General features: G+C 38.7%; 1 protein-coding gene across 5 annotated transcripts in view; it reads right to left on the bottom strand.

The window, feature by feature from the left end:
• Positions 1–25,469, bottom strand: part of Ncoa6 (nuclear receptor coactivator 6) — an 83,915-nt gene that overhangs the window by 41,496 nt on the left and 16,950 nt on the right. For 4 of the 5 annotated variants that reach the window (XM_029474541.2, XM_021156359.3, XM_021156357.3 and 1 more), the window contains exons 2-6: positions 17,384–17,452; positions 8,869–8,966; positions 6,026–6,305; positions 2,039–2,194; positions 1,039–1,161 (exon numbers count right to left, since the gene is read on the bottom strand). In XM_029474541.2, coding sequence (XP_029330401.1) covers positions 1,039–1,161; positions 2,039–2,194; positions 6,026–6,260 — 514 coding nt within the window. In that variant the 5' untranslated portion in view covers positions 6,261–6,305; positions 8,869–8,966; positions 17,384–17,452. The remainder of the gene's footprint in view (positions 1–1,038; positions 1,162–2,038; positions 2,195–6,025; positions 6,306–8,868; positions 8,967–17,383; positions 17,453–25,469) is intronic. The other variant, XM_021156356.3, reaches the window with a different exon arrangement.

The raw sequence follows: 25,469 nt of genomic DNA, 5'->3' as shown, positions 1-25,469 counted from the left end.
AAAATAGCAGTTTATAAATGAAGTTCCTTTACTTTTTGCATTTTTAAAAAAGTATTTTATATGTATGAATGTTTTGTCTGTATGTATGTCTGTGGACCAAATGTATGCCTGGTGCCTGTAGAGGTCAGAAGAGGGCACCAAATCTCCTGACTGGAATCAGATGGTTGTAAGCCACCATGTGGTTGCTGGGAATCAAACCCAGTACCTCTACAAAAGCAACAAGTGCTCTTAACCACTGAGCCATCTCTCTAGCCCCGCCTGCTGTCTTTTTCAAACAGTACTATGGTTGTCAGTGATGGAGTGAGTGACTATGTATAGTTTTATGCTCCTACTCCACAGCAGCTGTGCATCCCTGTTTTATTTGAATAAAGACTTCATAAGCTTCTAAGTGCTTATGAAGGTTTCAAAGCTACTAGTGCAGTAAAAACAGAAAACAACAACAAACAACAAAGGATCTAAGAGTGAGGACATCTGGAACATAAGCCCACTTCTACTTGACCTGGGACAAACAGGTTCCTTTCTATGAATCCCACAACTTCCCAGCTTTAAAAGTAAGAGCACAATCTAATATCTTATGAAGCAGAGAGTACTGAGTTTAATCCCTGAAGGAGAAATTTTGGGGCTATTAGAAAAGGAAGTAACAAGCCGGGCCATGGTGGCACACACTTTTTATCCCAGCACTTAGGAGGCAGAGGCAGGAGGATTTCTGAGTTCGAGGCCAGCCTCGTGTACAAAGTGAGTTCCAGGACAGCCAGGCCTACACTGAGAAACCCTGTCTCGAAAAACAAAAAAACAAAACAAAAAAAAAAGTGTTTACTCCATGTCTTAGTGTTCATCAGATTTATAAGCTAAAGACTATAAAGACCACAGCCTTATGCTTTGTTACTATAACCTTTCTGAGAATAACTCATTTTTCTGAGTAAATAAAAGTGAGTATGCTATATACCTCACCTATATGACAAGACTTATTACCTTAAGAAATCAAGCTCCCAAAAGGAAAGTGGCAAAATGTCACACAAAATGAGCAGGAGATCTCACCTGGACCACTTGCCATGGGAAATCCTGCCTCCATCCTAACGGAGTTTCCAGATGCCACAGGTCCATTCATTCTCACATCTTGGCTTCGGTTCTGACCCAAAGCCAGGTTGATAGCACCTTCCCCTGAAAATGACAGTAGAGTTACAAAATGAAAATAGCCAGAGTAAAATGCAGATGTAGTTTAAAGGCAGATACATAAGAATTACTTTTCCTGATTTTGAAGAATTATACCAAGTTTACCACTACAAAAAGGGATAGCTCAGTATTATAACCCTAACCTAACCCCTTATATCAATCCTCACAATCATTAATCAAGTTGTTTAGTGTCAGAGGGCTCCAAAGTCTCAACATTTATTTTCAAAACTGGCCCACAAATTGTGTGTGGGCAAGGGCAGGATGAAAACAAGGGAGAGAACAGGAAGAAACTCAGAAACTCAAAATTCTTGATTTCCTTCTGGGAGTTTATAATTAGAAGATAAGAGATATGAAGTTCAGTGTGGAAAGAAGGCAGGATAATACGGACACTGTAACACTTGAGTGTAGAGACTCTGGAGTATTTGTGAGGAAATTACCATTTTCTTTCAATAACTGCACTATAAAAAGCTTTCCAGGTATTGTGAATATAAGTCAGTTGGCAGAGTCCTTGCCTAGCATGCAGAAAGCACTGAGTACTGTCCTCAGCATTGCATAAACCTAGTGTGTTAGAACATGTCTGTTATCAAAGCACATCAGAGGTAGAGGGAAGATTTAGAAGTTCAAGATTGGGCTCAGCTACATAGGGTATTGGAGGCTGATGGCTACACAAAATCCTATCTCAAAAATTAAGAAACAAAACCACAAAGAACAAAAAAGATCCTTACAGGCTTCTAGTAGAGATGTCATATAATGGCAAGCAGAGAAGTCTCTCCTAACTGCTAGACAAGGCAGCATCAGAAATTATGCAGGGGGTACTACTGTTATTGTATTGTGGTTCAGATAGGCACATGGCAAAGTAAAGAACCTTCAATCTGAACGGAGAGAATCCCCAGGTCCCGAAGCTGCTGGTTGTTGCTCTGAGCCAGGATCCGTAGCCGTTCTGCTGCTTCCCGGGGGATGTTGAATGTGACTCGCACGCTGTTCCAGGGCTCCACCTTCTGTACCTTTAGCTTGCTGGATTCTTGGTCACGAAGAAAAAAGAATAACATTATTAATTTTGAAGGCATTTGAGAATAAGCAACTGAAAAAAAAAATCCCTATTTTAAATAAGAGCAGAGTTCATTGAAATACAACAAACCGAGGGAGGAAACATACACTCTGACAAGTCAGCTTCCTTTAGGACAGAAAAGCATTTGGCATTCTGCAATTCTAAAACCTATACAAACTTCTGGACATATTCTTAAGAATGCACAAAAGCTAACTTACTCTAGGGAAAGTGTGTATCCATATGCAAAGGAGTGAAGTTATACCTAATATAATGTACAAAAATTAATCGAAAATGGAACACTTAAACTTGGACCTAAAACTCTTAGAGGAAAATATCTGACAAGCCTTCACTACCTTGAACTTGGCAGTAATTTCTTGGATGTGGCAGCAAAGCGACAGGCAACAAAAGAAAAAAAATAAACAATAAACTTTTTTTTTCTCCTTGAGACATTGTTTCTCTGTGTAACCCTGGCTGTCCTGGAATTCACTCTATAGACTAGGCTGGCCTCATACTCACAGAAACCCACCTGACTCAGCCTCCTAAATGCTAGAATTAAAGGTGTGCATCACTACTGCCTGGCCTGAAACACTGACTTCTTAGTGATTTTGTGCATTAAAAAAAAGCTGGGCAGTGGTGGCGCATGCCTTTAATCCCAGCACTTGGGAGGCAGAGGCAGGCAGATTTCTGAGTTCGAGGCCAGCCTGGTCTACAGAGTGAGTTCCAGGACAGCCTGGGCTATACAGAGAAACCCTGTCTTAAAACCTCCCCCCCGCCAAAAAAAAAAAAAAAAAAACACCAAACCAAACCAAACCCAACCCAACCAACCAACCAACCAACTAAATAAACAAACAAACCCAACGCACTATCAAATGACTACATACCATATCACATTAGGGTGGCCATTATAAAAGTAGAATACAGCAAATGTTGACAATGATATGGGGGAAATTGGGGACCCCTGTGCACTAATGATGGAATACACAAAAAGTACAACTACTAAGAGAACTATATGGTGAGGAGTTAAAAAAGAGAGTTACATAATGACAGTAGCCAGACATCTAGGAAAGGCTATAGCAAGTGAGTTTCCTGGAGATGGCCCACCATTTTGCATGGTAGTGATGGACCACTCTAGAAGGCACAGCCCCATAGACTTTGCCCCAGGATTGCTTCTCACTACTGATATGCCTTTCCTGCCATTATTACATAGCCTAATGACTCTTGGGCATCAGTCCACTCTATTGAGCAAATTTCCTACAGATTTCAACATGAAGATGAAACATTTATGAATTAATGCTGTTTATATGAATTAATGACTTTATAGAATTCAAATAATTTTAGGACGAAAGTTTAAGGAGATGGTTTTAGTGTTAGAGTCAAGAATAGAATGTGCCCCTCTTCGTAGAATAGTAAGTAAAAGTTGTATGATAAGCTTTCATAAATTACACTAAGAAGAGAAATAGATTTGAGAAAGATTTGTGATCAAGGAAAACATTGATTCTAGGTCAGGTCCAAAGATGAAACCACAGGTGTGCACTATGATAAAGCAAGGCCATGTGAAACTGTTGCTTTGAACTTATAATGAACTTACAGAATGAAACACTGCTTTGAACTTACTATTGACATTCTACTGTAACTCCCCTTTTGTGTAACATTTTACCTATGAGGTAATTTTATAAAGAACTTTTGTATAAGAAGGTATAAAAAGGTGGAAAGAAGAAATAAAGTATGGCTTTTGGGGCTCTGCTCCATCCACCAAATATATATACAATATATATATACACACACATATATATACACACACATATACATACACACACACACACACACATATATATATGTATATATATTATATATATATATGGGCATACATATGTATGTAGGTACATGTGTATGCATGTAAGTATGCATGTGCACTTGTGAAATTGATGAAACGAGTGGTTAGGCCCAGCCAAAGTGTGAATGTGTGCATACATGTGTGTCTGCCCCCGCCCTTCTTTTTTCCCTATGAAACTGCATCAGCTTCTGGCCCCCAAGACAGTAAGAGAGAGTTAGAAGGCCAGAGGTCATCAGCCTTTGGCATTTGACTGATGCTGTTTCCCATTTCAGTAACTGAATGTCAGGGTTGGTCTCCAGCAATATAATACAGCACTTGTATTTCTAAGGATACAGTCCAAAGAATTGAAAGCACAATATGGAAGACTATATCCACATTTGCAGCAGCATTATTTATAACAGTTAAAGCACGGAAGGAATCCAAGTGCCCAGCAACAGATAAACAGTAAGACAATGTAGTATATACATACATGCTGTGGAATATTTGGCCTGAAACAGGAAAACATGTGCTACAGCTCATGGACAAACACTGAGAATAGTATGCTAAAGGAAATAAAGCAGGAAATAAAGATAGAGGATTTTGCTTCTATAAGGTAGGTAAAAACAAAGAAAGGGGGCTGGAGAGTTAGATAACTGGCTGCTTTTCCAGAGGATTAAGGTTTAATTCTAAGCACACACATGGCAAGTCACAACTGGCTGTAGTTCTAGTTCCAGAAGATATGATGCCCTCTTCTGGCCTCTATGGACATGCAAGCATGTAGTGTATTTACATGCATGCAGGCAAAATACCCATACACATAAATCTAATTTTTTAAATTAAAAAAAAAAAAGAAAAGTGCAATGGTGCTTATTAAGGGCTTGAGTAGGTAGGGAATGTAAAGTTATTATATAAGTTATAGATCTTAATTTTATAAGAGTTATAAAAATAGCTACTAGTAATTGTTGCATAATATTTTAATTGCATTTAAGAATCATTGAGCCATATATAAAAATCATACATAAAGATGGCAAACTCTACTATATGTATTTTACAATTAAAGATTTACAAAGTAAACTGAGGTAGTAGTATTGTTTGTAATTACATTTCACAGATAAGAAAGGAAATAAAAGCTATCTGGCAACTCCAGACAAAATATTTTCCCTTTTGTTATAAACTCAGATCAACTAAACAGTTCATACCCTTTATTCAATTACATCTCTCTCTTTCTTTTGAGATAGGATTCCTCTGTGTAGTCTTAGCTGTTCTGGAACTCACTCTGTAAACAAGGCTGGCCTGTGCCTACCAAATGCTGGGATTAAAGGTGTGTGACACTGCCCAAATCACATCTTTCAATATTAATAAAATAGCTCTATAGGAAAATGCTTTCTCAAAATCCAGATAACCATGAAGACTGTTTCAATATGCCACCTAAGCCCGTTCTAGCTCTTAAACCATTAGATACAAAATATTAACACAGAATTTATTGTTGTGATGTAAAACAAGAACAAAGCAGACCACTTGCTAAGGGTGATGGGATTAATATACTCACAAATTTTAAAAATGCTTAGACTATGTTTAGTCAAAGTGCTCTTAAAGGTAAGGAAACTGTGACCCAGGGAAAGGCTAAGTAAGCTGTGTTGAAACCTAGTGAAATCAGACAAGCTCTAAGTGTTAAGCCTGTGCTTTTCCATCATATTTGGAGACATGTTTCAATACACTTACTTTAGATCTTGGTTCCACAGGACAAAGACACTAAAGTTTCTTCCAATCTAATGATTACTGGAAACTTATCTGTGTTCTGCACACACATCAGACAGCTTTATAGTAATTTTAATGTTAATATATTTGAAATTTATTTAATTACAATCTACTATACTAGCAACTTTTAAAACTAGGCAAGGTAGCCTAACCCTGTAATCCTAGCATCATGGTTGTAGGCAAGTAAGTGTGTCAAAGCATACAGCAACAAGAAGGAAGCAAAAATTAATTACCCATGTGTAACAAGTTGGGCACATTCTTTAATATTGCATCCAGTTTCCATTTGAAGTCTTTATCATCTATATTTCCTTTGAAGGCTACAAAAATTGTGGAATCCTCCAAAATACTATCACTTTTCGTGTCATCATCTTCTAGTCCAGAGTCAAACTCCACCTCTGAGTCACCCATTGTCGATGAACACAAGGAAGTATAGATGTCTTCAAAGTTTGGTAGGTCATCCAAAACCATGGTGTATTATTCCAGAAGTGTATGCAAAGTGAACAGTAAGTAAACCTTCAAAAACAGAGACAATGCAGAGTATTATAACTTATCATTATATCGTCAACATATCATTTTTATTTAATATATTATCCATACTTCTATAAAAGATGTAATTTATTTACCAAATAAAATTTCCTTTCATAATATTATTTGCTACTTTTTTTTTTGTTAAGACTATTGGGAGAAATATACAAAGTGTCACAGGAAAATCAATGGATTTGAGTGTTAGCAGTGCTCACCTGCAACCCCAGCGCTTTGGAAGATCATAAGTTGAGCCCACCCCAGGCTGCAGAGGTAAGCTCTTGTCTCAAACAACAGCACCCAGAAAAATCCTTTATAAAATAACTATACTTCTTCTCCAGCTACATTTAAGAATTTCTAATAATATTAAAAGTAAATAAATAAAACTAACAAAGATTTTTAAGGCTAAAAAGCTGCTGCTTAGCAAGAGAAAGACTGAGTTTTGAAACTGCCTAAAAACTGTAGGTATTTAGCAACCATTTCAAAGTAGGACAGAAAGAAAAATAACTTAATGATATATGTCATTAAAGTTAAACAAGAGTAAACCAAACCAAAATTAGTAGCTGGAAGGCCATGACACAGACTGGTGAGCTGACTTAACAGGTGACTATGACTGCTCCTAAGCTTGCCGATGAGTTTGACCCTCAAGATCCATATGATTGATGGCAGGAGAGAATTAAACTACAAGTTGTCATCTGACTTACACACACACCAAGCCCACTCACACAAAGAGTAAACAGATGTTTAAACATTTTCTTCAAAAAAAAAAAAAAAGGAAAGACAATATAAATATTAGGATAGGTGTTAATAAAATGGATTCAAACAAAAATATAAAAGATCAACGAAACAAAGAGTTCTTTGATAAGATAACCAAATTGACCAAAATAAATAGACATGAATTAAGAAAATGAGGAGGCTGCAGATGCAGCTCAGTTGCTATAGAGCTTGCCTAACACACACAAAGCCCTGGATTTGCTCCCCACCATCACACAAATCAGGCACAGCGATGCATACCTGTAATTCCAGCACATGGAAGGTGGAAGCAGGAGGATCTCAGAAATCCAAGATCATATCTGGCTAAAAGGGAGTTTAAGGCCAGTTTGGGATACAAAGAGGCTTGGCCTCAAAAAAGATAAGTATACATACATAATATACATTACATACATAATACTTACATAAACTAAAAAGGAGATATTAAAGCAGTGAGATTCAAAGAGGATCACTAAGGAATTTTTGAAAACTTCCAGTAAGTTGTTAAAACTAGAAGGAACTGGTATGTTTCTCAATACATGAATTACCAAAATTAAACCAAAAGGATATAACCTAAAAATAATTTTAAAAAATGAATATGATCACCATACAATGAGGGCTGGTGAGATGGGTTAGTGTATAAAGGCACTTGTAGCCACGCCTCGTGAGGAGAGAGAGAACCAACCACTTCTGTGTGTTGTTTGCTAACCTCTGTACCTCATGGTGGCATATGCACCTACAAGATATGCATCTACAATAGAAATAAGATATGGAGGCTGGAGAGACGGCTCAGCAGTTATGAGAACATGTTGCTCTTAGAGGATCCAATGGTTTTGTGTGGGTGCTAAGAAGTGAACTTGGCTTCTCTGCAAAAATAACAAGTATCCTAACCCCTAAGCAACTCTCCAGCCCCACTTCACCCCTGGTCATACTGATTATAGTGCTTCAACTGTTTGTTGTATGTTTGCTTGTTTTGAGACAGGATTTCTCTGTGTAGTTCCGCTGTCCTGGAACTCATTTTGTCGACTTTGCTGGCCTCAAACTCATCATAGAGATCCACCTGCCCCTGCCTCCCTGCCTCCCTGCCCCTCTGCCCTCTGCCTCTAGAGTGCTGGAATTAAAGGTGAATGCAAAATATAAATAAAATAAAAGTATGTGCTATTATATCAGTCCAGCTAGTGCCTGTAGCAAATAAAAAGCATAGAAACAAGCAAGGCAGAAGTCAAATCATTCCTACTTACAGATATGATCACTTACTTAAAACATACTAAGAACGTCTCAAGGTAACTCTTAAGAGTTAGGTAGTAAATACTTTCAAGAAAATATCAGGGATATAAAATTAACCTAGAAAGCCCAGTAGCAGGGCTAGTAAAATGGTTCATCAGTGAAGTGCTCTTTGAGAGGACTGAAGCTCAGTTCCCATGTCAGGTGGCTCACAACCTTGCCTAGAACTCCAGCTATAGGGGATCTAATATCCTCTTCTGGACTCCACAGGCACCAATAAACACACATGCAAATAAAAGTAAATTGCTAGGTTCTCTATATACTGATAATATGCTGGGAAAGACATTAGGAACCCAGGTTCAATTCCTAGAACTTACATGGAGGTTCTCAACTGTCTGCAACCTCAGTTCCAGGGCATTTGTCACCCTTTTCTGGCCTCCTTGGAAACTTCATGAATGTATTATACAGACATACAAGAATGCAAAATATACACAGTACATATAAAACAAATTTAAAATAAAAGAAAAACCAAAAAGGTAGACTTAAAAAAAAAGAATTTCTTACATAAAGTTTCACTTACCAAAATGTCTTAATTATCATTTATCCAGATCATCCTCTAAGTCCAAGCAAGGTGGCATCTTTAGGGCTTATAGGTCAAAGTAGCAACCGATCAGAATTCTTTTAGAAAGGGATGTGAGAGAGAGAGAGAGAGAGAGAGAGAGAGAGAGAGAGAGAGAGAGAGAAACAATATTATAAAGAAATAAGATTAAAAATATGAACAATAAATAAATACATAAATACATAAACTCTAGAGATTGTTAAATCAGTTTTCACTAGAAAACTTATCTCACATGTAGAATGAAGAAGCAAAACTCAGGAACCCAAAGTAGCTTCATGTGAGAACCACAGAACTGGGAATTCTGGCTTTCTTGCACCCTCCAGACTTTTACTCCTAACCTTGCCAAATTAAACAAGGAAACTGCCTATTGATTTTTGGAGACAAATATTTTTCTTTTTACGAGTCTTAAAAGATTTTTTTTCTGGATATGGGTATTTTGCTTATATGTATATATGTGTACCACAAGTGTGTTTAGTGTCTATGGAGGCCTAAAGAGGGTGTCGAATGTCTTGGAACTGGAGTTACAAATGGTTGTGAGCCACTGTATCAGTGCTGTGAGCCAATCCAGATCTTCTGGAAGATCAGCCAGCGCTCTTAACAGCTGAGCATCCATCCGGCCCCACAGAATATTTTCTATTCACATTAATACAAAACTCACATCTTCTAACATAATTCCAAACTTATTTTTAAAATCCATAAAGTATAAATATTTTCCTTATTTATTCACAATATCTTATAGTTTGTTTTTTTGTTTGTTTGTTTTTTGTTTTTTGAGACAAGGTTTCTCTGTGTAGCCCTGGCTGTCCTGGAACTCACTCTATAGACCAGGCTGGCCTCAAACTCAGAAATCCGACTGCCTCTGCCTCCCGAGTGCTGGGATTAAAGGCGTGCACCACCACGCCCAGCTCTATCTTGTAGTTTTAATTAAAATTTTAGTTTAAATTCTAAAGCATTCTTTATGGCAAACATACAAATTATACATGGAAAATTTATTTTTTTGGCATGCTTCAGAAAAAAATTACCTATCTTAATTTAATAAAACAGTATCAGACTATAACATTTTTAACTTTGGTGTTACAATTTTGTTATTGCCACATACTGATTAAAATCTTTGAAACATCTATTTAATGTGTGCATACAGACATACATGTGTAACTGTGCAAAAGTGAAAAGACAACTTGTGAAAATCAGCTTTCACTGCTACCAGCCTGGGGACTGAACTGGGGTCTTCAGGTTTGGTGGCCAAGTGTCCCTATCCTCAGAGAAACTATCTTATGAGCTCAATATTGATTTTTATAATCTTGAAACTTTAGATGAATATGTACTAATAAATAACAAAAACTATTATTTAATTGTTTTTTTAATTAAAGAAAAAGGTACTTTTAAAGTTAGGCCATAAGAAAAAAACCTCAATATATCTTAAACAACAAGAGAGTGAGTACTCAAATACTCTGGTAACAATGCACTTACGTGATTACCTCAGAAGAAAACCAACAGAGCTCTATCTTACAGCAATAGCAAAACCTATGGATTCAGGTTAAGAAAAAAATACCAAGCAGAAATGCAATATTTCTAGAGAACTATAAATTAATACAACTATAGGAACCCAAGAATACAGGCAAATTAATGAGGAAGAAAATTTAAATAGTCATAAAATATCTACATGAGTTATAGGGGGAAGTAATTAAATAACTTAAATAGCTGACTCAAAGTTAGAAAAAAGCCATTAGAGTGAGCTAATGAGCTAAAAGGGAGCCAAGTGACTACATCAGTAAACTAGAACTCAATTAGAAAACAGAAGAACAGACATTGATGGGGCATGCCTGCAATTAGCCTTCAGGAGGCAGAGGCAAGAAGGGTACAAATTAAAGGCCATAATCAAAAAACTAAGAAAGGGTCAGACCCAGTGGCTCAGGTTGGTAATCTCAGCACTTGGAAGGAGGAAGCGCTTAGGGCAGGAGGATCAGTAGTTCAAGGCCAGTCAGGGACAAAGAGAATCTGAGGCCTGCATTGTATGAGACAGTGTTTCAAGTTAATAAAACAGTAAAAAAAAAAAAAAAAAAAAAAAAAAATCCAATAAAACAAAAGTAAACAGGTAAATTATTAAAAATATTTGAGGCAGAATGTGCCTTTTGACCTTGAATTCTTGGCAATCCTCCTGTCTCAATTTCTCACGTGCCATGATTACAGACATATGCTATCATGCTCAGCTCCAATACGTCAATATTGAAAGACTATTTTAAAGTTATATAACTAGTTAACTTAAGAAAGTAAAGAAGGAAAACAAGCCAGGCAGTGGTGGTACCTGCCTTTTGAGGCCAGCATGGTCTACAGACTGAGTTAGGAAAGCCAGGACTACATACAAAGCCATTTCAAAAAAAAACAACCCTTTACTGCCCCCACCATGGAAAACAAGAGAAAACAACAAGCAACAGGCCAAAGCAACATAAAACAGAAACAAAAAAGGATTGCTGACTGTGACTATTTTGGCCAAGATTTTGTTCATCATAGTATAAATTTTTGTTTTGTTTTATTTTTTTTTTTGTTTTTTTTTTTTTTTTTTTGTTTTTTTTTTTTTTTTTTTTTTGGTTTTTTCGAGGCAGGGTTTCTGTGTAGCCCTGGCTGTCCTGGCACTCACTTTGTAGACCAGGCTGGCCTCGAACTCAGAAATCCGCCTGCCTCTGCCTCCCGAGTGCTGGGATTAAAGGCGTGCGCCACCACGCCCGGCACTGTTTTATTTTTTGAGTCAGGGTTTCTCTGTGTAGCTCTGGCTGCTCTGAAATTCACTCTAGACCAGCCTGGCCTTGAACTCAGAGATCCACTTTCCTTGGCCTACTGCGATTAAAGGCATGTGCTACTGCCAAGCTACAATATAAATGTTTTGATATTCGTATGTTGAGAGCACAGCGGAAAGGTCTTTAAGCCCAAAGATCTCCAGGAAGAGCAGGAATGTTTAACCACAGGGTTGTTTTTCCAAGGGGAAAGACTCAAAACCTGTTTTTCCATTCACAAAGTTGGGAATTGGAAGTGACCAAGCTGCTGGTCAGTGGTATCTGTTGGACCAGACCACAGCAGGCTCCAGTATAAACTCAGGAACAAAGGGAGTTAGTAATCTAAATGATCCTCACAGCTAGGGGGCTCCCCAAGCCCCCACAGCCCAGACAGCGACAAGTCCTAGGAATGACCCTTACATTATCTGCATAGCTAGAGGCTCCTCCAAGCTCCCACAATCAGGACCAGAGGTGGCTTATAGCACAAATGACCTCTCGGCTGTTAGTATGACGGAGACCAGGCCAGACCCTTCCTTAGGCCTTTAAGCTTGTACAGGTAGCCTCCTGTCTTTAGAACCCATCTTCTCGGAAAAAATGACACGTACCCTGAGTTGAGTTTCAATGTAATTGTTCCTTGTGCACCAAGGATTGTATTACATCAGGAAAGCTATTCCAAATTATACCGTTTAAATTTGTTGGGAATACACCACACAGCAACAGACTCCCCGAAGTCTTGATCTAGGTTAATGAAGTAAATCTGAACCAATTTTTCATTCTCACTTCTTCACAGTTCATTTCCCTGCCATGACCATCTTCAGGGTCCCCTTCACCCCTAAGCACCATATACAAACTTAATGAAAATCAAAATACTTCTTTAAAGAGTACAGATGTCTAATGGCCTGAAGTTGTTCCAGAGTATACACGTATCCATAAAAACCTTTCAGTGCTTTTTAAAATTGCACTTATGATTTGTTTATATGTGGGCATACTCATGCCACAGCACTCACATGGACATCAGAGGACAACTTCAGAGAGTCACTGTTCTCCTTCCACTTTTATGTGGGCCAGTGACTAAGTGCAGGTAATGAGACTTAGTAGCAGCCCCTTCACTGAATGAGCAATCTTGCCAGCCCCTCAATTCATTTAATGAAGTAAATATAAATACTCAAAGCCAACACAATCTGTCGGCAGAAAGCTATAGATCCATTTTTTTAAATTATGTGTTCTTACACCAATGTGTGAGATTCTAAATCAAATTTTAAATAGACCTTGGCAGTACTTTAAAGGAAGTTTGTTAATGGGATTCAAAGCAAACTCCATATCAGAAAACTGAGAGAAGACGTTATGTGATTATCTCCATTAATGTAACATACCCCTGTCTCCAATACTGGGTACTGACTCTCTAGTTTTACACATGCCTTTTATTTGGGAGTGAGGGGACACTATTAGGGTGGCAGTTTACTTCTTTATTTAGAGACTGGGTCTCACTCATTATGTACACCACATCTGCCTGCCTCTGCCTCCTGAGTACTGGGACTAAAGGTATATACCACCATTCCATCTTAGTCTGGGCTAGCAATGTGTAAGGCAGGCTAGCCTTCAAGTCTTGATCCTGTTGTCTTAGCCTCCAGCATAGTTGGATTATATGCCTACCTTATCTGTCTGACTTAATCATTCATTCTTGATAATTTTCTAAACTTGAAAAAAATACAATCTTTTCTTTTTTTCTAAGTACTTTATTCCATTCTTGTTTGTTTGTTTGTATCGTGTATATGAGTGTTTTGCCTGCATGTATGTCTGTGCAGGATGTGTATGATGTGCCTGTATAATCCAGAATAAGGCATCAAATCCCCTGAAACTAGAGTTACAGACAGTTGTATGCTGCCTACAGACAGTTGTGAGCTGCAATGTGGATGTTGGAATCAAACCAGGGTCCTATAGAAGAGCAACCAGCGCTCTTCACCACTGAGCCGTCTCTCCAGGCCCATGCGATGCTTTCTTAACATGACACAAGGCTAGCATGTAACTCTGTGGCAGAGTACTTGCACATATGAAGCACATCACATACACAGAAACCAACAATACAGATCAGCAGTCTGCTTCATAGGAGAATAGGGGTCTATCAGTGAACACAGATGTATTAAAAAAAATCAGTAAAATAAAACAGGAGCAATATAGGTTAAAAAAACTGAACAATAGAACTATATTATAGTTGCTGGTATTCTAAAGCTAATTATATTTCTCCAAAAAAACTGTTTGCAGGAGAAGTCTGCATGTAGCTTCTGGGAACCTGCTCCCAGTTGGTTCTGATTGGTAAATAAAGATGTCAACAGCCAATAGCTGAACAGGACAGCAAGGTGGAATTTTAGGATTCCTGAGCTTGGGACCTGGAGCAGGAAGAAGAAGAAGGATAAGCCACGCCACCCTGGTGAGTGTGGAGGAGACCACTTCAGGACAGAGAGACATGGCCACCACATGAAGGAGTCAGGAGAGCACGGCCCAGAGGGCTGCCCAACTGGGTCCAGAGCAGCCAAGATAGAAGATAAAATTTAGTAAGTAGTAACTCGGAATTATGGGCAGGAGGTAGGTTCTCTCAGTAGTGGAGGTGAGGCAGTTTCTGTGCTGTTTAAGGCATATTAAAATAGAAGGGCTGTGTGTGTGCATTTCATTCGGGGATGGAAACCACTGGGGCAGGTAGCGAACCAACCTGCTGCTGAGACTGATTTAAAAAATTATTATTACACTGTATTCTTGAAAGTCAAACAAAAGGCAGATGAGAAAATTTAGCAAAGCAGCACAATGCAAAATTAATATATAGAAAAATAGCAGTTGTTACCCATATAATCATCAACAGGTGGGGAAATATTTCTTTTTAATAGTGACAAAAAATTAAAATCTTTAAGAATTGACAAAAAAGAAAGTTCAAGATATAAAAAGAAAACCTTAAAATACTTTTGAAGGGAGTTGGAGAAAGAAAGAGCTCATTGGTGAGAGCATTTGTTGTTCCTGTAGAGGACACAGGTTCAATTCCAAGTACTCACAAGGTAGCTTGTAGCCATCCGTAAGTCTAGTTCTGGAGATCTGAGGCCTTCTTCGGCCTTCTTAGGGCACCATGCACACACATGGTGCACATACATACATACATGCAGGCAAAATATTTGTATATATGAAATGTTTTAAAATACTTAATGAAGGACAAAAAGAATTTTAAAGACATGGATAAAATGATACCCTCACAGGTAAAGATTCCTATGTTTCAATTCTCCCTAACTTATAATTTTATGACAACCTAACTCTAAAATTTGTAGGGAACTCTGAAAAAAAAAAAAAAAAAGATTATAGAGAGGGATTAAGCCCCATCAGGTTAAAACATGTTATGAGGGGCTGATGAGTTGGCTCAGTGGGTGAGAGTGGTTGCTGGGCAAGCCTGATAGATTTGGAATCTAAATCCCTAGCATCCAAACAGAAGCTGGGCATGGCTATGTGCACACCTGTAACTCTAGTACTGCCGGATGGAGACAGGAGGATCACTGTGGTTTGCTGGCTACCAGTCTAGTTCCAGGTTCTAAGAGACCTTTTCTCAAGTGAATACGGTGGAGAGTGACAGAACAAGGCAGCTAAAGTCATCTCTGTCCTCTAGGAGAAAATGGTTCTGTGTTCAGCCTTACACATACACAACACACACAATGCAATACATATTAAGTTAACAAACACTGATCCACACTATATTCTCAGTAGTTAAAACTACCATAAACATTTTTATAAGTGGATGGGAGATTAATAGAATTTTGAAATTTTAATATCTCATAAAAGTGGAGAAAAATGATTTCCTTTCCTTCTATGATATTAGAACAAGGTAGTTAGCTATCTAGATGATAATAAAAGTGATTCATTTCTTTCACTATATAATAACTCCAAACAGACCAAAAACTTTACATATAATAAGTAAAACTCTACATTTTAATATTATAGAAGCACAGAGAATTTATAACTTTCAAGAGGGGAAAAGTTTTTCTAATGACTCAAAATTTAAGCCCTGTAAAACTGATCAAAAAACTGGGCATGATAGCACACATCTCTAATCCCATCACTCAGGAAGCAAAGGCAGTGATCACAGTGAACTCAAAGCCAGCATCTACTTAGGCTGTTCAAGGCCAGCAAGACTACATTTGTGAGACCCTGTCTCCAATGATGATGATTCATTCATTCTCTCTCTCTCTCTCTCTCTCTCTCTCTCTCTCTCTCTCTCTCTCTCTCTCTCACACACACACACACACACACACACACACACACACACACACACAGAAAAAAGGACAACATAAGAAAGAGGAAAAACAAACACCTACAATCATTATCACCAACAAAAAAGCGAATCTCAGGGCTGATGTTTGATGTTTGATGCAAGGCTTGGCCTGAGCAAGGACAACAAAAGAAAAAGCAAATGAAGGGGGTGGGGAGGGGAGGTATGTATAGGAATGTAAATTATATGTATATGTTTTTATATATAAAATAAAAATTTGGACCGGAGAGATGGCTCAGTGGTTAAGAGTACTGTCTGCTCTTCCAGAAGTCCTGAGTTCAATTCCCAGCAACCACATGGTAGCTCACAACCATCTGTAATGAGATCTGACGCCCCCTTCTGGTGTGTCTGAAGAGAGCAACTGTACTCACATACATTAAATAAATAAATAAATAAATAAATATTTTTTAAAAATTCAATAATTTGAACAATTACTTTGTCTAAAAATGGGTACAGGTTGTAATCAAAAATTCAAGAATACCAGGTGAATTCAATGTAAAGAAAAGTTTAGGAGCTCACTGAGCTAGAGTTTGCACTCTACATAATGAAGCTTATTGTTGATGACACACACAGTAGGTAGCAAAGCTACAGCTACAGACACTAGACTTTCTCAGATCTATAGGGCAGCTTGCTGTTAGGAATTCTGAAGAGGCAAGTAAATCATTTAATTTGGAGGTTTTATGTATGTCTCTATTCTCTTCCAAAACCATAGACAACTGACAAATTCACCTCTTTATCTAGTAAATCCATCCATATTTCATATATTCAGCACAACTGATGACTCAAATGCTTTGTTGGTGATGACTTTTTGAGACAGGGTCTTCCTGGGACCACAGGCTGGCCCTGAACTTAGTATGTGCAAACTCACGATCCTGCCTCAGTCAAATGCTGGGATTACAGACTGACCTAGACACGGCCAAATGCTCTTCTATCAGACAGATCATTAGTTAACCTACATGCCAACGGCAGCTTGCCAAAGTGAAATATTTTGCTGTATATTAAGCTCAAAATAACTTCTTTTTAAAAGTCAGATTTGGTCAATGAGATGACACAGTGGGTACAGGCTCTTGCTGCCAAATCTGGTGATATGAGTTCAATTTCTTGAACCTCAGATGGTAGAAGGAGAGTACCAACTCCCTTCTAACCTCTACACACACACCATGCATGGCACTCATGCATCCACATACATATACATGTATCATACATGTTTACAAAACTTTAAGGAACTTTATGGACTCATGTATAGTTCCTAGTTTAGTGTTTGTCTAACATATCTGAGGCACTAGGTTCAATTCCTAGTACTAACAAAAAAATTAAAAGTTTATTTCCAATTAAATTCTTTTAGTTGAAACTAAGTCTTTCAAAAAATTCAAACTTTTATTTTCATTCTTCATAATTGACAGACCTGTTAAGAACTCTCTGACCACTCTCAGAGAAGGTAGTCAATAGGACCCCTCTCCATTCCTCCCAGGACCTAGACAAAGGGGGAAAAGAAAGAGGAAGGAGAAAAACATCAGATGAAAAGACTAAATAAACCCAGCAAATAGAGTCTAAGTAAATGTTGATGACTGGCCAAATTCTACTTATTATTACTTTGTCAATTTACTCTAGAAAGAGCTATAAAAGACATACAGTCTCTTAGTACAGTGGGTTTTAGCAAATGAACTTTATTATTAGCAAGTGTTCAAGGTATTTTCAAAACAGCTGTATAATGCTTACTTACACATGTAAATTCATTCTCTATGTCATGATCTTCATGGTTTGTACAGTTTTCTTAATGAGGATAGCCTGGACCACACAATGTGTTCTAGGCTAGCCTGTGAACTACACTGAGACTCTGTCTCAAAGGAAAGAAAAAGAGGAAGAGCACGGGAGAAGGGAAAGGGAGAGAAGGGAGAGGAAGAAAGAGGGAGACAGAGAAAGGCAGTGTGTTTGTCCAGAATGGAACCCCTAAGGGATTTTCACTATGGGTCAGCTCACAATCTAGGTGACTTGCCTCAGCTCACCCAAATGCTCTGCATCACTATTCATGTTTTAAACTATAAATAAATTGATAGCATCATACATTTTAAGTTAGTATTTACTTCATACTCTGAAAAACTTATTTTATAAATGGCAACTGCAAAAACAAACAAAGAAACAAATACATAGAAACACAGGTGTCCTAAGTTCACAATTTTTCCCCATTACGGCTACTTTACCATTCAAACATGGAAATGAAATAAAGCCTAGAGCCCATGCAAGCATTTCCTAACCTTAGTATTCACTTTTCAAATAGTAACATCAGCTCGTGTACATATTCAGAAAATACAGCTTTATTTACTGTTCATTTATTTAGACAGAATCTTGCTGTGTAGCCCAGGCTAACCTAAAACTCTTAATCTTCCTGCCTCAGCTTTCTAAGTGCTAGAGCTACAAGTGTGTCCCATCTCATCTGACTTTGACTAGCACCAGTTACACTAGCATCATTGCGAAATGGAGAGAGAGCTAGGCTGCACATGCAGGGGAATGGTGTGTGTGTGTGTGTGTGTGTGTGTGTGTTTTCTTGTACTTTCACTTTTCACTGTGGCCTCTTCTCATCAAATTGTATGAGTTGGAGCAGAACACAATTCATATGAACCAAAGACTCCTGAACGTTATATAACGACAGGGCAGACCTATAGCTAAACAGACTTCTCAGGTTCCTTTTAGGTTTTAAAACATTCAAGGACTATAAACAAAACATTTATTTTTTTTCCAGTGTAAATGGGTAGGAAACTGTGATAACTAACCTTTATTAGAAAATTACCTCATAGTTCAAAATAAAACTGTACAAATATACATTTGGAGATTAATAGAACTAAAAACTCTACATTCAAAAACACACATAAACACCAGGGCAGTGGTGGCGCACGCCTTTAATCCCAACACTCAGGAAGCAGAGGTAGATGGATCTCTGAGTTCCAGGCCAGCCTGGTCTATAGCGTGAGTTCCAGGACAGCAAAAGCTATACAGAGATATATTTGTATACATAAACAATATTGTAGGGTTACTTATAATAGGAAAAAAATCAGAAATATCCATTGACTAATACATAAACAGAATATGCTATTAATAAAATTTAATTAGATATTATTTTAAGATTTAGAAGGCAATGTATGATATCTTAAAGGTGTGGGGGGGATCATAGCTAGGTGTGGTGGTGCCAATATGCAACCCACACCTCAGAAGAAGAGGAAGGAGGTTTGAAAGAATTTTCTTAAAAAAGAAAAAAAAAAAAGACAAGAAAAAAAAGTTGTAGAACAATTCATAAAATAACTTCCTAAGAGAAAATATATCAGTATATATATTGAATTTTCAGAGTACAGAGAAAACAAAGGAGAATCACATTCTGCTATTCAACTCATATGATACATTTGGAGCTGGGAATTGGAGAAAAGGAGATTCTAGCTTTCATGGCCTATAGGACAGGTGTTCAGTTTGTTGCAATAAACTACTGCTATGGGAGTTTTAAAAAAAAAAACCTTTAAGTATAATTCATAAAACAAAAGAAATAAGAAAATGATAAGCATGATAGTTACTTAAAACTGATATTGTTATATAAAAGGTAGCCAAATAAAACTCTTAGAGACTACAGAATAAAAATAAATTCTAGATGCTTTTAGGTAGGCACATAAAGACCTTTTATGAATTAAAAATGTACTTGCAGGGGGCTGTGATACTCTAAAAGGATATTATAGCTCAGTTGGTAGAGCACCTACCTCACATGCTTGAGGTTCTGAGTTGATCCCCAGCACCACACAGAGCAGATGTACTGAGTGGCTCATGACTATAACCCAGTACTTGGAAGGAGCCAATGTTTGAGGTCATTCCAGCTCTATAGTGAGTGAGTCTGAGGCAAGCCTGGTTTGCATGGGACCCTGCCTCAAAACTGCTTTTTTGTTTCTACTTCACAAATGAAAGTTCTTAACTTTAAATGTGTGTGTGTGTGTGTGTGTGCATGCATGTGTGTGTGTGTGTGCGTGTGTGTATGCATGTGTGTGTGTGTGCATGCATGTGTGTGTGCGTGTGTGTGCGTGTGTGCATGTGTGTGCGTGTGTGTATGCATGTGTGTGTGTGTGTATGCATGTGTGTGTGCGTGCGTGTGTGTTTTAAAGCAGATACAGGGTTCAGTTGTTGGGTTGTTGAGTATTTGCTATTTTTCCAGCAGACTGGATGGAGTCCAGTTCCCAATACCCATGTTAAGCAACTCATAGCTTCCTAAAACTTCAGCTCCAGGGATCTACTGCCCTCTTCTGGTGTCTGCAGACAGACAGACAGACACACGCGCGTGCAAACACACACACAAACACACACACAAAGAAAAAAAAAAAGGCAGAATAAACTAACACAAAATCCTGCAAAAGGAGTCTCTCCCATCCTATTCTCACACGCTTGTGTGTAACTCTCCACCCTAGCTTTGCCTTCAGTTACCTCCTGACACTGAAGTTTATCTTTAATAACACCAGTTTTGGTTATACTGAATACAACTTTATGTGCATCATATAAATATAAATGTACAGTATCAAATCATACTTAACAAATGGCCAACTCAGATGAAAAGTAAATGAGGCAGATGAGCTCATTATCATGATATCTTCTCTCAGATATACATTTCTAAGAAACCACAAAAGAAAAAAATGCAACTTTTACAAAAGAAGGATCTGGCAATTACCACCTTAGCCCTTTGATCATTCAAAAAATAACAAATGTGGCAACAGGGATGCATCATCAGAGTTAAGCATTGCAGGACCAAGTATTAAGTAGTATGACATTTCCTTAAAAATGGATTAGGAGCTGGAGAGATGGCTCAACAATTAAGAGCACTTGCTCTTAATAGGACTTGGGTTCAGTTTCCAGCACCCATGGTAGCTCACAACCATCTGTAACTCCAGTTCCAGGGGATTCTATATCCCCTCTGGCCTCCATGAGTAGCTAGCACACATACTCATACTCATAGGCAAACACTCATACTCATAAAATAAAAATAAATACATTTTTTAAAATATGAAGAACTTGGTGGGGCTGGAGAAATGGCTCAGCAATTAAGAGCACTGACTGCTCTTCCAGAGGTCCTGAGTTCAATTCCCAGCAACCACATGGTGGCTCACAACCATCTGTAATGGGATCTGACGCCCTTTTCTGGTGTGTCTGAAGAAAGCAATAGTGTACTCATATACATAAAATAAATCTTTTAAAAATATGAAGAACTTGAAAGACGTAAAGTTATGAGAGAACAGAGACAAGATTTTTCTGTGTAGCCCTGGATATCCACTATTTAGATTAGGCTAGCCTTGAGTTCAAAGATCCACCGGCCTCTACCTCCTTCCAAATGCCAGAACTAAAAGTGCATACCACTATCCCTGCCTAGGAAATTCTTAAAGGTGAATTAAGTTCACTTAATTTTACAACAGAAGAAAGTCTCTTCAACGCAAGGAGACAACTTTGAATGATAAGCCACCCTTTTATTGTAGTAATAAATTTAATAAATTGCTCCTGAACCACGGAGGACTAAAATGGAAGCCTAGTAGCCTGATACATATTTTAAGGTTGTTGGAATATGTCATAGAAGAATATGTTGATCAAAGCTGTATCAGTCTAATTAAAAAAAAAAAAAAACCTAAAATTAATAGAGCTGAAAAACTAACTGAACTCTCTCGAAGATTCAAAATACCTTTAAAGAAAGCTAGAAACATGACTATAGAGAATGGAAAACCATCTCTCTATAATCCCTTAAGCATAACTATGCAAACCCAAAAACATATTCCTAAACAAACAAGATGAAGTTCTAATCATCTTACTATTTGTGATCCACCTAATATTAAGATCTAATCAAGGACAGACGGAGATAGCATCTTCCACATTATCTCTTAGATTTCTAGCCTTCAAAAAGACAAGAGTGAAGCGGACATCCTTTTTTCTTTCTAAAGTAAAATGTACTTTATTTCACTGCCCGTAAACATGTGGCAGACCTTTTGGGGCTGGTTAAGAGGGAAAGGAAGAGAGTCTAGAGCTGCCTGCAGTGTGGGTGGGGGCTCAGAGAACCAGAAGGCTGCTGGGAATGTGTCCTCTCAAGGCCATGCAGATGAGGTTTCTGATGGAAAGGAGTACTCTTTTGGGAACTGGAGTAGAGGCCACCCTTGTTTCCTTGTGGCAGAGAGTTTGGCTTCCTTGTATCCTTGTCCAGAGGCATCTTGGAAGACTGAACTTCCAAGTGATCAACCAGTGTACCTAGCTGAGGAGATAGCAAAGCGGCAAAGTGTCCAGGCTGCAGCGCGGCTGCTCCTAATGGCTTATGGGTAAATGAGAGCAAAGGGATCTTCTGAAGACAAAGCTTACTACAAAGAAACGAGAGCAGAGGAGCCAGAGGAGGAGCCCGGGATCTAAAGAGGAAAGGCTTTCCAGAACAAGCTCTAACCAAGAAGACTAAAGCTGACAAACAGAGGCTGCCGGTGTTGCATTCCGGCACTAAGAAGGATTCCTCGAGGGGGCCCCAGAAAAAGAGCCGCAAAGCTGCCTGGGAACTCTAGTTTGCTGGAAAGGCATCCTTGACTTCAGCCTTGATTCCGGGGGAGGGAGGGAGGCCCAGATGCAGCCTTTACACGCACCAGGCCTTGGCAGCAACACTGCTGTACAGGAGCTTGTAAAGGCACCAAGAATGTAGCTATGGAGTCCCGGCTCTCACCACGGCTGAAGAGGAAACCCAGTGAGACCAGGAAGAAGACTGCCTTCAGGCTGGAGTCTCTGGAAAGAGTCTGGGGTGATGCTGCCTCACGTCAGCGTGGTAGTCAAGCCCAAGAAGACCCCAGCCTGTGAAGACTGAAGCAGGAGAGAAGTCCAGCACAGTCCCACAGGAGAGAAGCATCGAGATGACCTGATTCACAAGCCTGGATCCATCTATGCATGTGTCTAAGTATCTACACATTTACACACATTTATAAAACTACAGAAATATTTAGTGCCCTTGGTTTCATTCTCTGTGTACTTGAACTTTGTAGTAAAAAATATTTTTCATTATGTTAAAAAAAAATCGAATCAAGCCTCTGAAGACACTAAACTTAGCGTCTATTACTGCACTATCTGCTTAGATTCAGGTTGTACTATACACATTTGTTCATAAAACTGATGACATAAACCACATTGTTTTAGATATAACCCATTTTTAAAAAATGTCAACACATTACATTGCCCTTCTTCTTTTCAAGGTTCAAATGCTCACTTATTGGCATAGGATTTCCTCAGCACCTTGCTTCTTTGACTAAGCTGTAAAGCCTTTTTCAGCCTGACACACTGGATAACATTACTGAGCCTGGGCTTGCTGGGAGGCTATTTCTTTCCATAAAGTTAAATGCCACAAGCTTCCGGTTGAATTTATATATGTAGCTTTACTTTGGGGTTATACCTCATTTGGCACAGTTATTGATAGCATTTCCTTTGCAAGGAAAATAGCTATCAATAGCATTGTTTCTTTTCAAGAAATTTCCCTCAATGAATATAAAGGACAATAATTTTGCTGATAGTCAGGGAATTGAAAGTCCAACAACATGTTCATCTTTACAAGATCTTCCAAAATCTTTTTGGTGTGGACTCTGATGTGATCATTACTCTTTCCAGCATTGTTCTGGCTTTACTAGTAAGAGCTCAATTTATTTAGGCATTGAATTATATAATATATAATGCATGCATTAAAAAAAAAAGATTTAAACTGAGCATGGTGGCCCATGCCTTTAATCCCAGCACTCAGGAGTCAGAGACAGCCAGATCTCTGTTAATTCTAGACCAGCCTAGTCTACAAAGTGAGTTCCAAGACAGCCAGGGCTGTTACACAAAAAAAAACCCTGTCTAGTAAAACAAAACAAAACAAAAAACAACAACAAACAAAAAAATCAAACTACCACCACCACCACCAAAATACTGTAAGTAATTTAAATTTTTTATTTATTATAATTGTGGGCACACATGCACACACATGTATACATATAGAGATCAGAGAATAACTTTATTTTTCTTTTTATTTAATCTTTTTTTTTAAGATTTATTTATTATATGTAAGTACACTGTAGCTGTCTTCAGACACTCCAGAAGAGGGCACCAGATCTTGTTACGAATGGTTGTGAGCCACCAAGTGGTTGCTGGAAATCGAACTCAGGACCTTCGGAAGAGCAGTCAGTGCTCTTAACGGCTGAGCCATCTCTCCAGCCCCATTTAATCTTTTTTTTTTACAGTCAGATTTTATCTACCTTCTGACTGTTCCCCATCCCATACCACACACCCCATCTCGATGAGGATGTTCCCATCCTCCCACCCCCCACCCCCCCACTAGACCTCCCCATTCCCTGGGGCCTTCAGTCTCTTGATGATTAGGTGCATCTTCTCTGGCTGAGCACAAACCCGGCAGTCCTCTGCTGTATATCTGTTGGAGGCCTCATATCAGCTGGTGTATGCTGACTGTTTGGTGGCTCAAGTGTCTGAGAGATCTTGGGGGGTCCAGGTTAGTTGAGGCAGCTGATCTTCCTACATGGTAGCCCTCCCCAGCTTCTACCAGCTTTTCCCTAAGTCAACCACAGGGGCCAGCCGCTTCTGTCCACTGGTTGGATGCAAATATCTGCATCTGACTCTTTCAGCTGCTTTTTGGGTCTTTTGGAGGGCAGGCATGATAGGCCCCTTTTTGTGAGCGCTCCATAGCCTCAATAATAGTATTAGGCCATGGGGCTTCCCCTTGAGCTGGATCCCAATTTGGACTTGTAGCTGGATCTCCTTTTCCTTGGGTTCTTCTCCATTTTTCTCCCTGCAGTTCTTTCAGACAGGAACAATTATGGGTCAGAGTTTTTGACTGTGGGATGGCAACTCCATCCCTCACTTGATGCCCTGTCTTTCTACTGGAAGTGGGCTCTACAAGTGCCCTCTCCCCACTGTAGGGCATTTCATCTAAGGTCCCTCCCTTTGGGAGAGTCTTTCACCTCCCAGGTCTCTGATACATTCTAGAGGATCTCTCCATTTCCTACCTCCAGAGGTTGCCTGTTTCCATTCTTTTTGCTGGCCCTCAGGACTTTAGTCCTGTTCCCTCCACCCAATACTTGATCATCTTCCCCTCTCCACCCCCCCCCCAGTCCCCATTCCCACCCAGGTTCCTCTACTCCCCTCCTGTGATTGCTTTCTTCTCCCTCTCAAATAGGATTGAGGTATCCTCACTTGGGCTCTTCAGCTTGTTGACCTCTTTGAGTTCTGTGGATTGTATCTCAGGTATTCTGTACTTTTTTGGGGGGGGCTAATATCCACTTATTAGTGAGTACACAACATGCATGTCCTTTTGGGTCTGGGTTACCTCACACAGGATGATATTTTCTAGTTTCATCCATTTGCCTGCAAAACTCAGGATGTTTTCGTTCTTAATAGCTGAGTAGTATTCCATTGTGTAAATGAACCACATTTTCTGTATCCATTCTTTTTTTGTTTTTTGTTTTTTTTTTTTT

This window comes from Mus caroli, unplaced genomic scaffold (genome assembly GCF_978045245.1).
Source record: "Mus caroli unplaced genomic scaffold, Mus_caroli_1 scaffold_2, whole genome shotgun sequence".
In the NCBI taxonomy this organism is placed as follows: domain Eukaryota; kingdom Metazoa; phylum Chordata; class Mammalia; order Rodentia; family Muridae; genus Mus; species Mus caroli.
Note: the sequence above shows the minus strand (reverse complement) of the source record. Positions and strands in the feature narration are given on the sequence as shown.